The 17,310-nt window shown below is 37.1% G+C and overlaps 1 protein-coding gene across 1 annotated transcript in view; it reads left to right on the top strand.

Moving 5' to 3' along the window:
* Positions 1-17,310, top strand: part of UST (uronyl 2-sulfotransferase) — a 384,341-nt gene that overhangs the window by 323,083 nt on the left and 43,948 nt on the right. Inside the window, exons 6-7 of the mRNA XM_027857975.1 lie at positions 5,137-5,234; positions 11,414-11,571. Coding sequence (XP_027713776.1) covers positions 5,137-5,234; positions 11,414-11,571 — 256 coding nt within the window. The remainder of the gene's footprint in view (positions 1-5,136; positions 5,235-11,413; positions 11,572-17,310) is intronic.

Here is a 17,310-nt window from a genome sequence, read left to right as displayed (position 1 = left end):
TCACAAAATCACTTGTACTTTCACAATGAATTCAGCTGATGGCCCATATAAATATACACAAGTAAAGACAGTATCAAGGGAGATATCCTGATAAAGATGAGAAGCCATTTTAACAGCAGAGGGAGAAAACAAAAGAACTCTAAAAAGTAGATTAGTACTTATGTTGGATATCAAGTTCTTCTTCAAACTCTGGGGGCATTATGCATAGGAGCGAGCTGCCCCCTGTACCTCATTACCTTGAACTTTGGAATTGATTGTGTGTCATGGGAGATACTGGCAAAGGACCACCCAGCATGGCATACCTGCATCTAAAAAGGGATTGTGCTCTGTGAGGGAAGCAGAATTGCAGTAGCTCAAAAGAAACATGAAATGTGCAAATTTTGAGACATCTCCACTCCAAATATTCATGTGAACAATTTTTGCCCAACTTGTGGTACAACCTTCTGAGCTCTCATTGGTCTGATCAGCCACGGTTGGATACACTACCCCTTGACTCCAACATAGTGGTGTCATTTTGGTCCTCTTCAAGAACGAAGGACGACAACCAACCAACGTCAGTACCTCTTGAGGATGCCACTGTATAGTACAAAAATTAACGTACATAATGGTGACTCTGAGCTATCAAGGAAAAATGATTTATGTTCAATGTAGTTTATCTACTGGAATGGATGGTAATTCCAAAGAAGGAAATTTAGAATCAATGTAAAAAAAAAAAAATCAATTTAAGCTGTCCAAAAGTAGGATGAGCTTCTTCAACAGGCAGTGGGCTCCCCCTTCCTCCTCTTGGAGATCTTAAAGCAAAGCCTGAATTCTTGTCAGATGTCAGAGTAGGGATTCCATAAGGATATGGGCTGGACTAGATGTCCACTGAGTCCCTTCCAACACTTAAATTCTGTGATTTTGTGATAATGCATTTTAGGAAGATTTGTATCAAAAATGTTAAAAAATTTCAAAGGAATGAAAATGACATAAGGTAAGACCCAAAGGAAAGAATTAGCAAGTCATAAGAAGTAAATGGTAAATAGATTGGTTTGACTGCAACATCAGGAGCTGTGGAGAAAAGTAAAAACGTAGAGGGGAAAGTTTTCAAAGAATTTAACTTGTCACAAAAGTAAAGAAACAATCTAAGCCTGAAAGTGTTCTATGCAGGGAAAGGATAAAAATGCATTACTCTTTAGAAGTTATTAAATGACAGAAATAGCTTGACAAGTACCAAAAAAATCCAAAATATATTATCAAGATTAAATACCTAACACTAGATTCAACCACTCAGATCAGGTGAAACTAGGACATTAACAATAGAAAATGAAGAGCTTGACAGGCTTAGATTACCTGTACAGTTATCTGGGTTCAGAGTTTTCCCATTTGGGAAATTGCAGTGTTTTTCACTGGTTTTCACTTTTCCAATGAGAGTTGAGTCAGTGAATGACCAAAAGTATTTGTCTTTTCTGCAAATTCCCTAAGGTGTCCTCATCTTTCAGCTTTGAGTGGAATCAGTTAATACTGAAGAAATCTGTAACTAAATAAGTATGTCTTCATAACATATTTTCTTCTTCAACTTGATCTTACAGCTAAATCATCATTTATTTATGTGCAATGACATTATCCAGGATTGATTGTGTTGAAGATTCTTTAGTTTTATCAATGACCAAAGGATTTAAAAGAAACTCTTTTGAACTCATTCCATTGATGGGTAACTAATATAGATGAAAAGAAGAATTTTTAAAAATGTAAATGCAGTTTTTAATTTGGAAATTTGAATATGTTGCCTTCTTCTCCAATGGACCTTGAAAGTTTCAGGGTTCTAATAAAGTGGCAGAAATTGTTCCCATCCCCACTATCACTTTGGCTCATTCCTTTGGTAAGCTTTTATTGTATGTCTACTATGTATTATCTGCTAAGCAATGGTCTGGGTGCAGAGGGGAATACAAAGAGTTATACTTTGGTTATGCTAAAGAAGTGACTAAAACGCCTCTACCTTTTGATTCAGAGATTTCACTATGAGGCATATAGATCAAAAGAGATCAAAAATAGACAGACCCCCCAAATAAATCATAGCAGAATTTTTGTGGTAGCAAAGAAATCAAAATAGAGTTTCGTTAATTGGGGAATAGCAAAACAAATTGTAGTACACAAAAGTAATGGAATATTACTGTGCTCTAAGAAACAATGAATGGAAAATATACATATAGCATGGAAATTTTCTATAAACTGATACATAATTAAAAATAACCAAGAAACACTACAAAAATGACTACCAACCATATTATTGGAAAGAACATACTAAATACAAAGCTTAATTTGTCTCCAAAGAGTGATAGAAAATGTAGCTCCCTCCCTTCTTTGCAGAGGTTGGAAATTATGAGTATAGAGGATTCTCAGACTCAAGTACTGTGTATTTAATTAGACTTAACTACCTTATTTTTTCCTTTCTCTCCTTTTTTTCTTTGTTACAAAAGATGGAGAGGAATATTTTTTTTTCAGAATGAGAGGGTGGCTAAATAAAAAGTATCATTAAGAACATCCATTTATCAAGCATTTTTTCTTCTTTCCACCTCCCCCCACCCACTGAAAAAGAAGGACGGAAGGAAGGAAGGCAGGAAGGAAGGAAGGAAGCCTACATCAAATAAGCATAGTCAAGCAATAAAATTTCTAAGTAGGTCACCTCCAAAAATGTGTTTCTTGTTCTGCTTATTAGTCATCATCTATCAGTCATGAAGTGGACAGTGTTCTTCTTTATCAGTCAGTCCACTGGAATCATGGTTAATCTTTTAGTTGGTCAGAGTTCTTACATCTTTGAGAACTGTCTGTTTTCATAATGTTGATGCTACAGCATAAATTGTTCCTCTGGTCCTGCTCTTGTGACTCTAAATCCATTCATACAAGTCTCATATCTTTTTGAAACCTTTTTTTTTTCATTTCTTTCATCACAATAGTATCCCATTACATTCTCATACCACAGTTTGATCAGCCATTCCCCATTTAGTATAAGATCTTTTTTCAGAAAGAATGAATGATGCAAAATGAGTACATGATTTAGACATAAAGGGTGATTCCATAAGCAAATTAGAAGAGCAAGGAATAATTTATCTGTCAGATCTATGGAGAAGGGAAGAATGTATGACCAAACAGGAGATGGAGAACATTATGAAAAGCAAAATGCATAATTTTGATTACATTAAATTAAAAAGTTTTTGTACAAACAAACATTTTAGGATTAGGAGGAAATCAGAAAGCTGGGAAACAATTTTTATAGCCAGCATCTCTGATTTCTAAAGGCTTCATTTCTAAAGTATATAGAGAACTGAGTCAAATTTTGAAGAATACAAGTCATTCTCCAATTGATAAATGGTCAAAAGATATGAACAGTCAGTTTTCAGATGAAGAAATTAAAGCTATGTATAGTTAAATGAAAAAATGCTGATGGGGCAGCGAGGTGGTGCAGTGGATACAGCACTGGCTCTGGAGTCAGGAGGACCTGAGTTCAAATCCGGCCTCAGACACATAATGCTTCCTAGCTGTGTGACTGTGGGCAAGTCACTTAACCCCAATTGCCTCACTAAAAAAAAAATGCTGTAAGTCACTATTGATTACAGAAATGCGAATTAAAACAACTCTGAGGCACCACTTCACACTTATCAGATTGGCTAATATGACAAAAAAGGAAAATTATAAATGTTGGAGAAGATGTGGGAAAATTGGAACATTAATTCATTGCTGGTGGAGTTGTGAACCGCTCTCCATTCTGGAGAGCAATTTGGAACTATGCCCAAAGGGTTAAAAAATCGTGCATATCTTTTTATCCAGCAATATCACTACCAGGTCTGTATCCCAAAGAGATCATTGAAAAAGAAAAGGACCCACATGTACAAAAATATTTATAGCAGCTCTTTTTGTGGTGGCCAAGAATTGGAAATTGAGAGGATACCCATTAGTTGGGGAATGGCTGAACAAGCTGTGGTATATGAATGTAATGGAATACTATTGTGCTACAAGAAATGATGAGCAGGCAGATTTCAGAAAGCCCCAGAAAGACTTCTGTGAACCGATGCTGAAAGAAGTGAGCAGAACCAGGAGAACATTATACACAGTAACAGTAACATTGTGCGATGACCAACTTTGATAGACTTAGCTCTTCTCAGTGATGCAAGGATCTAAGACAATTCCAAAAGACTCATGATGGAAAATGTTATCCACATCCAGAGAAAGAACTATGGAGTCTGAATGCAGATTGGAGCCTACTATTTTCTCTTTTTGTTTCTTATGGTTTTTCCCTTTTGTTCTGATTCTTCTTTCACAACATGACTAATGTGGAAATATGTTTAAATAAATAAGAAAGAATGATGGAGGTGATTTTTCTTGTGCTTCCACCTTGTAACTTCCTGTCCTGTGGTAGTAAGGTCAGTGTATACAGCCTTATAGGTTCATAAAGTGAAATAGCGTTATGGTTCTACTTCCAGCTCTAACATTATGTGACCTTAAAAATATCACTTTGCTCTCTGGGCCTCTGTCTCCTCATCTGTGAAATGGTGAGAAGCAAGATTTTAACTGGATGATTTGAAGTCCTATCCATCTTGAAAATTATATGATTCTAACAGATTTCTGAACCCTTCAAAAGTCAGCATTGGACTACCTCCACAAAGTAGGCAGGGAAATTCTGTTGATACAAAGCCATTTGTCAATGTTTCCATTCATCATTTGATAAATATTTACTGAGTAATTTTTGCTTTCAAAGCTCTGTACAAATTGTTAGGGGGATACAAAAAATATAAAACATATCCCCTGTCTTCAAATTACAAACAATCTAGAAATATCTTAGAATATTGTTTTTCTCTCTTCACCTTGGAAATGTACAAAATTTACACCTATGACAAATGTCCAGGTACTCTCCAGAGCGGTTGAGTGATTGGGGTACAGGAATAAACATATACTCGAACCTAGACAGTAGGATAGGATGTCATGATGAAAAGATAACATTAAACATTATTCCATAAAATCCATGAATTCTGTTTCTTCTCTTAAGTTGTCCTTGTGCAGACTTTCCTATTTATTTGAATTATATCTAGTGAACTTAAAATAATATGGACTGACATGACCGAGAGCCTGGATTTTAATCTGCTGTGTTTTCTTTCTTAGGATATCAATGAGTGCATTCTTGAAAACTATCCTGAATGTTCCAACCCAAGATTATTTTACATCATACCATATTTTTGTGGACAGCATCCAAGATGCAGGTAAAGATATGTGTATCTGTGTGTGTATGTATGTGTGTGTGTGTATATACATACACATATACATATATGAGACAATATAACATTGTAATGAAATTGAAATATAACATTGTGTATTGAAAGCACACTGGTCTGAGACTTTGTATTAATCAGTTTCATCCATGGCACCCCACATTTCTGGCATCCAATTAATATTAAGGTTTAAGCACTAAAGATAAGATAGACTAAAGAATAGGGACAACGCCTATGATTTCATTCATATGGGGATCTCCCAGATGAAGAAACTCACTCTACCAATGCAGATCAGCATAAGATTCTAAAATTTAGAGTCTTCAGGAGTCTCCTAGATCACTGGTGTCACACTCAAAACAGAAATGGTTCCTTGGCCACATATTGACTTAGAAACAACAAATTAATACTATATTACATTGCATTTTTACTTATTTTTCTAAGCATTTCCAAGTTACATTTTAATCTGCTTCAAACCTCGGGAATGCGGGGGGGGAGGGCTGCCCCACTTGCCATAAGTTTGACATCGTTAGCTAGATCAACAACGGGTTAAGTCACTTCCCAGATAACATGTTTATATCTTTATAAGATTCTGAATCTGTTATTTCAATCCACAAGTATTTGTAGATCATAAAATTTAGGGGTGTCAGGAATCTTAGAGGTCACCTAGCTCAGTTCCCTTATTTTATAGATAAGGAAACTGAGGCCCAAGAGGTTAAATGACTTGTCCAATGTCATACAGGTAGCAAGCTGCAAAATTAGAATCTGAATTTAAGTCCTCTAACTCCAAGTCCAGTCCCCCTTCTACTTTATCATGCTGCTTTTGCAGGGTTCATAACCTTTCCTCCATTTATTTGCTTCTCCTGAGAGATCCCATCTCTTACCCAATCCAGTGACCTAGACTTTAAATTTTTAATTTTAAAAATTTAAATTAAAAACTTTAAATTTAAACAATTATATTTTAAGTGATCTCTTGTTTAAAAATACCAAATTTTATTTGCTTGTTTGTTCATTTTTAACACAGAACAAGATGGTCTCAGATCATGGTATTTATTGGACACTTACTACAAGGAACCATGCTGTGAAGGATATCATATGAGAAAGATAAAATTTATGCCTGGCCTTTAGAAATATTACTTTTCAGACATACAGACACATGGCCACAGCTGGGGAGGCTGGGATTCCCTCACACACTGCTACCCCCCCAAAAAAGGTGCTATTTCCAGCTGATGTGTTACTTGAGACTAATATCTACTATCAATGCTTTCTGTTTCCTTTCCTCTTTGATGTTTCCTTGACCTTTCTCTATGCATACACATTTTCTCCCCCCTCCCTGCCCCCCACATTTGGATCTTTTTTGATTTTCAAACTTAGTTCACTACTTCATACCTAGTATTTGTGGACTATTGGCTTTGATCTTAGCCTGGTTCTCTGTTTGCCTGCTTTTGTCTAACCTTGGACCATGCCTTCCTTCCTTCTCCAAATCTGTCAATTGTTAATCTCAGCACGCATCGACCACACTCACCCCTCACTCCCACACCGCATTCAGCTCAGTAGGAGACTATCTTATTTAACACACAAAACAAAAATAACTCCTCCACCCCATAGTTCAGACAGTGAGATGGCTGTTTTCTTCTACTCTCTTGGCTTGTCTTTGAGCCTCTGGAACTGCAATCGCAGAACACTGAGCTCCAGCAGCAGTTGGGCCAGACCACAAAAGAACTGGCTACACACTGGGGAGCCCTTGAGGCCTTGCAGGAAGTCAAGAAACAAGAAGGGCAAGAGGCCATGGTACAAGGTGCCAGCTCCTTAGCAAGAATTTGAGGTAGGACACACCTGCCTGGACTGATCAACTTTTAGAAAATTTAACGATGAGTACAGAAAGCCAGCAACCAACTGCACTCTTTAAAAAAACAAACAAACAAACAAACAAAGTTTTATTTTCAACCTATTTGCAAATCTTTTGGCCTACATAGGATTCTGTCTCTGGCTAGTCACAAAATTTCTATGAGTTGTTAATCTTCTTTGTCTATCTGCAGTGCATTGGAGAGTCTGCGCACCTTGGGGAAAACCAGCATGACTCTAACCTACTGTTATAGTCCTCAGTACAACCAAGGAACTAAGTCATCGTCCAGTTCCACAAGAGAATAATTTTCAATAGAGGTCTTTCATCACCCATTCCCAGGCTGACCAAATAAATAGCCTTTTCAGCAGTCCGTCTAACCTTGAGACTGAACTTCTTAACCAGCTGGCATTATGGGTCCCATCTTAGATAGGTTCTGGGGCCTCTGGAAATTTTGTAGACTAGGTCCTCATTCAGCAAAAACAAGTGGTACAATTAATACTTGGGTCCTCATAAATAGTTTATCAAAGAGACTAATCAACCTATTTTTTTTTTTGGAGGCAATCGGGGTAAAGTTGTCTTGCCCAATGTCACACGGCTAGTAAGAATCTGAGGTGAATTTTGAACTCAGGTCCTCTTGACTCCAGGCCCAGTGCTCGATCTACTACACCACCTAGTTGCCCCTAATCTGTCTATTCTTGCAGTGGGTTCTAGCTGATCTCTCACAGAGTGTGCTGCTCTCTCCCACTCCATGGCCCCATATTTAGTTCTTCTGCAGGGTAATATCAACTGGGCAAAACTGTACTAGATAGAAAGCCACATATATTAAAAAGCCATGTTGTAAGTCAGATAATATCACCTTGAGGGAGCAAGGAGCCCATCCTCATCCCTAAGGACGTGGAATACCTCTGGATGTCTCATGAGCCTCAGCTACATACACATAGATACACAGAGGTATTTTTAGGAGATTTGACTTTCCCATCTCTTATATTCTGAGACCAGGTGGTCCTACAGCTGGCACAAGATATTTACACACAAGTCCTAGATCTCTACTATAAGTTGGCACAACTTCCATACCTCAAGGAAGATAAGCCTCTAATACACACCTGAATCTTTGCTTTTGACAGTATACCATTTAAGAGAGGCCCATTCAGCAGTACTTGTCCTCTGCCACTACAGCCTGGTGGCAGGGCCACATGAGCCTACCCAAAACCTTATGTGTCATCAACCAGTAACAGACACTGGTCTGCTGGTTGGCCTCCTGAAACCTGCATGCCTATGGGTACCCCAGGAAATTAATGAACCAAAATATCATCTCCTTCCCAATTATGCAGGTGATTAGTCCTGTGGCTTATTATCATTCGTATGACACATCTACTCTAATTTCCACCAGTCATTTCAGCACATTCATCTGGACACAAAACTGCAGCTACCAATCCCTTGCCCATCTCCACTAACTGTGAACATACAATAAAAATATATAATCTAAGCCATCTTGAACTCAGGCAATGGGATCTCCTCCAGTAGATAGTAGATTAGGAAGGTCTGAATCTGAAGAGAAAACATAAGAAATGGCATACAAATTGTGTGCCCTGGTGTTGGTGGAAGTCTTCCCACTCAAAATAGCCTTGAACTCTGGGGAAAGAATCTATAAGGAGGGAGTATGTTAAAATCCACAACAACAAGGCTACGTCTAAGGGAGGAAGAGACACGACTGACCCATTGTTACTTTAAATGAATGCTGTCTCTTACTGAAACAAACTTTCATTTGCCAGTGCTCCACTTTCTTCCCTTTCCATGGTGTTAATTGACCTTACTCCTTGTAAACCTTCCCTTGACTTCCAACCTTTTTGCTCTCAGATTCAGTTCATTATTTTCCGTCCATCCCTCTGGAGCGGTTTCCCTTACTAACTCTGATCTTGACCCTACTTTCTGTTTATCCAGTTGGTTCTCAACTTGGACCATACTCTAGCCCCTCCTCCAGGTGGCAGCCTCTTACTCTAGGCCTAATGATTGCTGCTAATATTTATTACATGTTGTGTCCCCCTCCTCCCACTCACTCATTTCCCTATTCATTCTGCCACTTGGGGACCAAGACCAAGTATTTATAGTCTAGTAGGGTAGAATAGATGTTTTAAAATTAAGAAATATGGATTTACTGGAGGTTTACTGGAGGAAATAGAGAAGAATGACTCAGGGAAGGTGATACTCCAGTATCTTGGACTTTAACACCTTCCCTACAATTAAAAATAGCTCATAGAGTCAAGAGATTTTTTTTAAAGTGCCTGACCTCGCTGGTGAAAAAGTGGTTCAAATAGGTCTGAAGTATCTCTCCAAGTTTTTTATATTGCATAAAAATGTGCCCATTACTTTATTATCAGTTTCATAATTCTAACAAATCAGTGTATTGAAAAAAGGAATTCTTAGTGTTTTCAACTGAGTGCTCACAAGAGGTTTTAGACACATGTAGAGACCACATATTTAGAGCTGGAAAGGATCTGATAGGCCATCTTGTTCATTCTGTCCATTTTATAGTTGAGGAAATTGAATCCCAAGCAAGTTAAGTGATTGGCCTAAAGTCACACAGGTAATAAATGACATGGGTAGAATTTGAACCTGGGTCCTCTGATTCTGCATCCATTGCTTTCTCCACTATACCATGCAGTCTTTCGTTCTGATATCTTCCTGAGAAACCTGCTTCCCTGCGATATTAATGAATAGTCATTGAGGAGAGGACCAATATTACAGTCTAAAGAAAAAGTGATGGTAGCAACCTGGAGTTCTCTTTCTCAGGCAGAAAATAAACCTTTTAACTGAGAGATTAGATTCCCCCAGAGGTAAACTTTGGCTAGAGAAGGGATTCCTTTTGGGTATGGATTGTGGTAGATGACCTCTGAGGTTCCCTTTCATTCTCATACTCTGTGATTCTGTGATAAAGCAGTTGACAAGAATACTAGGAAGCACACATTCTTCCTGATTTCGTTTCTTTTCTTACTTCTTTATTACTCCAATTTCTTTTGCTTTTAACCAAAGGCTTCTTTGAAGTAAGAATTCTGATGGGAATGTGGCTGGCCATCCTCCACCTCATCATAAATAGATTTCTCTGAAGACTGAGTCATTTTTTTCTTGGTAGTCAATGTCAGCTTCTTGAGAGCAGACTCTGTTTTGATTTTGTATTTACATTTCCAACTCCTAACACAGTGCCTAGTACATAGCACTGTACCATAGTACCATAGCATTTACTAAATGTTTATTGAGTGACTGATTGATTCCACAGGGTAATCCCACAATAGCAGGATCTTGGAATAGAGAAACCATTAGAATAAACAGTTTGAGAAGATCTATATTCCTGTTTTTTTATGACCCCATAAAGGACATCCCAAAAATCTTAGTTCAGTTTTAAACTTTAATACCTTAAAACTGCTCCAAGACTTTTGGGACACCCTGTATTACTATAGCTTTTAATATCAGTTATTTTTCATGATTTAGGATAAATATTATATTTTATAGTTAGAAGGACTTCATAGGCTGTCTAATCCAAGATCTCCACTTAATAGATGAGGAAACTCAGGTCTATGCAGGAGAAGTGATTTGCCCAAGATCATATAGGTAGTTAGTGTCAGGGGCAGGATTTGAACCCAGATCTTCCCTTTCCAGAGCTGTCTCTCATTTTGCTATACCATGCTGCCTCAAAAGAATGAGACCTCATTTCTAGAATTATATTATGACTTCCAGGGTTGACTAGAGGTACTTTCCATTAACCCAGGCATTATTTGTTAGTAAGTTCCACTAGTTACTTACACCCCTTTAAAAAAAAAAAATTCTGACTATTACTTGGGTAGCCAATTACAGTAGCAATGATGTAAATAGAAAAAAAAACAACAATAAAACAATTGAGACTGAATGCTATCAAGTTCAAATGACTAATCTTGGTGCCAAAGAAGAGATCTAAGAAAATACTCCCCCACCCTACTTCTTTACAGAGTGGAAGACTACAGGGGTCAAATACTGTGCATAATATCAGATTTTTTCAAAATGTTTGGTTAGTTTTGTTGAACTCTTTCTTCCTCTTTTTTTTTTTACTAATTTTTATAAAGGATGTATCACTGAAAGGGGATGGGGGAGGGCTATATTGAGAAATGAAGATGATGTGAAAATCAAATGCAACAAAACAAAGTTTTAAAACCAGAAAAAAAAGAAATTTGGGGAGAAATGTTACAGTCACCCCTACATGTTTACAGAAGGAACATTGAAAGTGATTTTCAGAATACTGTTTCTGCATTCCTAGATAGAATCTTTTTACTTAAATGTAATATATCTCTCCTCAAAGGGAGCCTGGTGAATGGGCCCTCGAAAGAGCAAAACTGAACGTGAATGAACATTTCCTACTTGTGGGGATCCTTGAAGAGCTGGAAGATGTGCTGCTTTTACTGGAAAGATTTTTACCTCATTACTTCAAGGATGTGCTCAGTATCTACAAAAACCCAGGTAAGTTTTCACTTTCGCCAGGTAGTTGTCAGAGAGTGTTCAGGGGGAAAGGGTCCTATAGGCTAATTGGGAAGAACTTGAGGTCAAGAAGAGAAATTGTTCCATTAATAAAGGACATTCCTTCAAGCTTGAGCAGTGAAGCCTGAAATATGAAATCCAGGGTTCAGGTTCAAACAGATATTGTAAGTATCTTACAGTAAGATACTTACAGCATCTTAAACTCCTGTTTCTGTTTCCCTGCTTGTCAAAGGAACTTGAGTAAAAATACAGTTGACACACATTTTAAGGATACTGGGGAGAGGGAGAGGTGGCAGGAGGAAAGAGTTCATCAACCAGGGTGTCTAAGAGCTTTTAACTCCATAAATCAAAAACCATTTCATATGTGATCGATCCCAGCTCTAACACTTAGCTGCCATAGGACCTTGGACAAATCACTTAACATCTCTGAAACTCAGTTTTCTTATCTGTAAAATAGGCATAGTAATAATAATAATGTTCTTGCTATAATCATGTTTATAACTAACATTGTGATCAAATACTTCTGGCCCTAGTTTTGTTGGCCAGAAACATCCTGATGTGTTCATTACTTGCTACTGATGTAAGAGCAAAGTAAAAAGGAAGTTGTGAGTTATGCGTAAATGCTATGCTGGCAAATTGAGTGGTTAACAGATAAGCTCAAGAAAAACAATATGATATGACAGAGCTTGTATGAGAATAGATTGTAGCGTCTTCTACAGCCTGTAAAGCTTAAATTGTCCTTTACGGAATTAATTTATTTTTCTTATTATCTTATTCACACACAGGAAGAGACAAGCAATCTTTCCTACTCTCTTTAATTTCTTTCCGCCTGAGCAAACCTTTTACACACACACACAAAAAAAAAAAATATATATATATATATATATATATATGGGTGTGTAGAAAAAATATACATATATAGTTTGTATACGTATGCATACATATAGATAGAGGTAGGGAAGGGAAGGGAAGATAGGAAGAGGGAGAAAGGAAGAGAGAGAAAGAGAAAGAGAGAAAGAAAGAGAGAGAGAGAGAGAGAACTCCTGTTTATGAAAATAAGGAACTAGTTAAAAAAAAACCCAGAGTAGTATATTTATCTGTGTGTATGCTGTTTCCCCTAATAGAAGAGGAAGTGTGATGTAGTAAAAGAACACTGTATACAAAAGTCAGAAGAGACATGCGTTTTAATCCCAGCTGTAACATAGTTTACCTGCTGTGGGACCCCAGGCAAATCACTAAACCTCTCTGAAACTCAGTCTTCTTATCTGTAAAATGGGCATAATGATAATAATAATGTTCTACTTACCTCATGGATTTGTTATGATCTTGATAATAGCTAGCATTTATATAGTACTTCAAGTTTTGCAAAGTACTTTACAAATATTAGGTCACTTTATCTCCACAACTAGGGCATGTAGGTGTTAGTACTATCCTCATCTTATGGATGAGGAAACTGAGGCAAACAAAAGTTAAGTGACTTGCCTATGTTCACACAACTAATGATTGTCTGAGGCTTAATTTGAACTCAGGTCTTCCTGACTCCAGGTACAGTGCTCCATTACCTAGAAACCCCACTTGGGTGTAAGAAATGTACTTTGTAAACCCCAAACTATGGAAATGCATACATACATACATACATACATACATATTCACATACTTGTATGTATATATACATATTACACACATACTACAAAAGAACTATTAGGAAACTGTTAAACATTATTAAGTTTGAATTCAACATCCCTAAATTTCTTTTAGGACAACTTCAAATATATTTTTCATGATGCATTTTTATCTAGGGCTCTTAGTGTTCTTAACAAATATGTTCCATATGAATAAACATTTATTAAACACCTAATGTATATAGAGGATGAACTGAGTATTGAGGGACATGCCAAGGTAATAAGGCATATAGTCCTTACTCTTGTGGATTATGCTCTCTTGTAGAATATGATTCAAATACAAATAATTTTAATAATAGGAAATGTGTGACAAGTAACTAAAAGCAGTGCAATGAGCTATGTGAAGTCCAAGGGGAGAAAGGCTATTACTAAATAGGAGGACCCCAGCAATCTTCTTGGAAAAAAATGGGATTGACGTTGGACTTTACATGGCAGAAAATGAACAGGTTGAGAGGTGGGGAGAACATTCCAGGCCTAAGCAGATATAGAAAGATAAGAAATTGTGGCACATGTTTTGTGAGTGGATGAAGAAACTGAAGGAAACAGGATTAAGTGACTTGCCCAGGGTCACATAGCTAGTAAACATCCAAGTCCAGGTTTGAATTGAAGAAGATGAGTCTTCCTGACTACAGGCCCAACACTCTATCCACTGCGCCACCTAGCCACCTATATTCATCATTTACTTAACCTTTAAAAAATTAGCAATTAAAGACCAAAGATGTTAAGAGAAAATTCACCACCATTCAATGAAACATGGAAATGTGGACTAGAATGCCCCTTTTCCAGAAGAATTCCTACCCACCCTTCAAAGCCCAACTTAAATTCCACCTCTTCCAATAAAGCCTTTCCCTGATCTCACTTGCCATTGATGAGCTCAGCCTAACTCCCAGCACCTGGAAAGAGTGTCAACTTGTCATTTAACAGACAATATCCCCAGTGCAAAGAACAGATTATGATGTGTGGTCTATACAGCAGCCCCGAACAGAAACCAATAAGATGATGGCTCAACCAGGAACTGGATGTCACCACTAGTTAGACAGAAAACTGGCACATCTAAAATAAAAAAGTTTTTAATTGTCAGCTAATATGGCATGGGACAGTTGAGAAGCCTAAGGAAAAGGATCCCACTTTTGCCATTATCAATAATAATGCCATTATAATTGTCATTAGCAATAATAATAACGATAAACACACTTTCAGGTTGTGTTTTATGGCTGCAAAGCACCTTAAGTACATTATCTTACTAGGTCCTTATAACACCTTTTGCAAGGTAGGTAGTTTGAGAATTATTATCCTCATTTTTCACATAAGGAAACACAGGCACCAGAGATGAAATGAAGAATTTAACTTCCAAGTTAAATCTTCTTGTGTCAAACGTGGAATTCCCCAAAATCTGATCACTTGCATCCAGTGACCTAAAAACTTCCTTCATCACTTGGACGGATCTCACCAATGTTAATAAACCCTCCATGGGTACAAATCCAAATCTCTCCATGCCTTCTTATCCTGTGCAGTTTTTTCATCAGAACTTTTCTAGCTTGGTAATTTCTTTCAGAGCTTCCATCCCTCCACTAAGAACATATTACTTCATTTCAAATTACTCTAGTGCCTTTGTCATATAATACCATGTAACTACGTGGGTTTTATCTGAGTTTTTATCTCTCTCCTGAAGCACTTAGTAAATGGCAAATAAATGAATGAACGAATATCAAATTCATTTTGTTGTTGTTCAGTCATTTCTGTCATGTCCGACTCTTCATGACCCTACTTGGGGTTTTCTTGGTGAAGATACTGGAGTGGTTTGCCATTTCCTTCTCTAGCTCATTTTACATATGATCAAACTGATTTAAAAATATCAAGCGATTTGCACAGGGTCACATAGCTAGTAAGGATCTGAGGCCAGATTTGAACTCTGGTCTTCCTGACTCCAGGCCCAGAACTCTACCCACTGCACTACCTAGCTGGCACAATCAAATTCATAAGAGTATAGATTATAGAATATGAGTTTAGTACTCATCTTACCAAGAACTAATGGGTTGAGTTGGAAGATAGAATATCTGTAAGTTGAGGGAAAGGGCAGTGGCAGTAAACTAAGACCAACATCTCTCTGCCTTGAACTAACAAAGGAAAGGAAATATCATGAGGGAGACGTAGGGAAAAGAAATAGACAGATAGAAAGAAAGAAAGATGGATAGATAGATAGATGGATGGATGGATGGATGGATGGATGGATGTTTTTCAGTTAAATCACGTCCAACACTTTGTGACCCCATCTGGGGTTTTCTTGGCAAAGATATTGGAGTGGTTTGCCATTTCCTTCTCTAGCTCATCTTACAGATGAGTAAACTGAGACAAACAAGGTTAAGTAACTTGCCCAGGGTCACACTAGTAAATGTCTAAGATCAGATTTGAACTCAGTAAAATGAGCCTTCCTGACTCCAAGTCTATCTACTGCATGAGAGAGAGAGAGAGAGAGAGAGAGAGAGAGAGAGAGAGAGATGGATGAATATAGATATATAGATGTGTGTGTATTATATCTCCACAAGCACCAGCATTCACCACAAATAAAGACTGCTAGTTGTTTAGTGGATAAAAAGTGGGACTTGGAGTCAGGTAGACCCAAGTTTCAATCCTGTCTCAGACATTTATTGGATGTGTGACAAGTCACTTAACCTCTCTCAGCCTCACTGTTCTCATCTGTAAATGAGGATAATAATAACACATGTGGTACAGGGTTGTAATGAGGAACAAATGAGATAACACAAATGTTGTGTAAGCCTTACAATACTATATAAATTCTTATCATTATCATTATTATTATTATTGACTTGAATAATAGTTTATTATTATCTCTTCTATTTTATGTTAATTATTTATGTTAATTATCTCTTCTATTTTAACTACTAGCAGTGTGTCTTTCAATTCTTTTTCAATGCTAAGGAACAGTATTTAAGCTACATTGTAGGTTTTGTGCCTACATTGTTTGTACAAAATAGGCTTTTGTAGACTGATTGGTGAAGTTAATCACAAGGTTTAACACTGATTCTGTGGGGACACAGTCCTAAATTCCAAACAGGTGTCTAAGGATTGTTCCTAAATATCCTTTGGGATAAAACCTGTTTGCAAATTGGGGTCTTATTTTTAAAGGACTATTACTTTTTAAATGCTTTAGCAAAACAAGGATGATAAATAGAAGCCACGTGTAAATATTGTCTTCTTTTTTTATTTTGAAGGAATGATAATTGAGCCCCAGATTTACAAGTGTATTAATCCACTTTCTGGGGGCATATGCATGCCAAAATACACAAATTTGGAGGTTATAAAAACAGTGACAAATATTCAGTACAAGAAATTTCAGCGTTCAAGACCTACAGGAAAATTAAAGTTTTCATGATCAATAAAAATGTCATATTGAGCTACTCCATACACAGCATAGTTAAAGCCTGACATTTTATAGTGAATAGTGATGTGTTTTAATTTTTTTGAAAGACAGCATTTCAAAAGCAGTATGGTATAAGAGAAAACAGTGAACTGAGCCAGTCTGGTACCGGTTCTACCTGAGGCTGGCTATTTGACATTGGGCAACACTAACCTCTCTGAGATCCAGTTTCCTGGGATGTAAATGATGGAGTTTGGACTAAATGAGCTCTGATATCTTTTCCAGTTTATCCTATTTCATTTTTAAAAATATGCACCAAGCTAGCAACTAGAATATTGATGTCCTAGTACCACTTATTATCAGTGTGACATTGTACAACCTATCAGAACCTCAGTCTCCTAATCTTTAAAATGGGAATGATATCTATCCTTCTACCCTCACAAGATTGTTGCAAGGGTTAAATGAGATAATGGATATAAATGTTTACTCTTAACTCTAAAAGTTTAGAATGTAGAGTACTAGTAGTAAAATAATAATACATTTCTACCTGGTAGAATGGTTTTAATATGGGCATGTTGAAAGAAAGAACAAAAGAAAGAAGAAAGAAAGAAAGAAAGAAAGAAAGAAAGAAAGAAAGAAAGAGAGAGAGAGAGAGAGAGA

The sequence above is a fragment of the Vombatus ursinus genome, unplaced genomic scaffold (genome assembly GCF_900497805.2).
Source record: "Vombatus ursinus unplaced genomic scaffold, bare-nosed wombat genome assembly UNPS02012602.1, whole genome shotgun sequence".
Lineage (NCBI taxonomy): Eukaryota > Metazoa > Chordata > Mammalia > Diprotodontia > Vombatidae > Vombatus > Vombatus ursinus.
The sequence above is the reverse complement of the archived record's forward strand: the minus strand, read 5'-3'. Positions and strand labels throughout refer to the sequence as shown.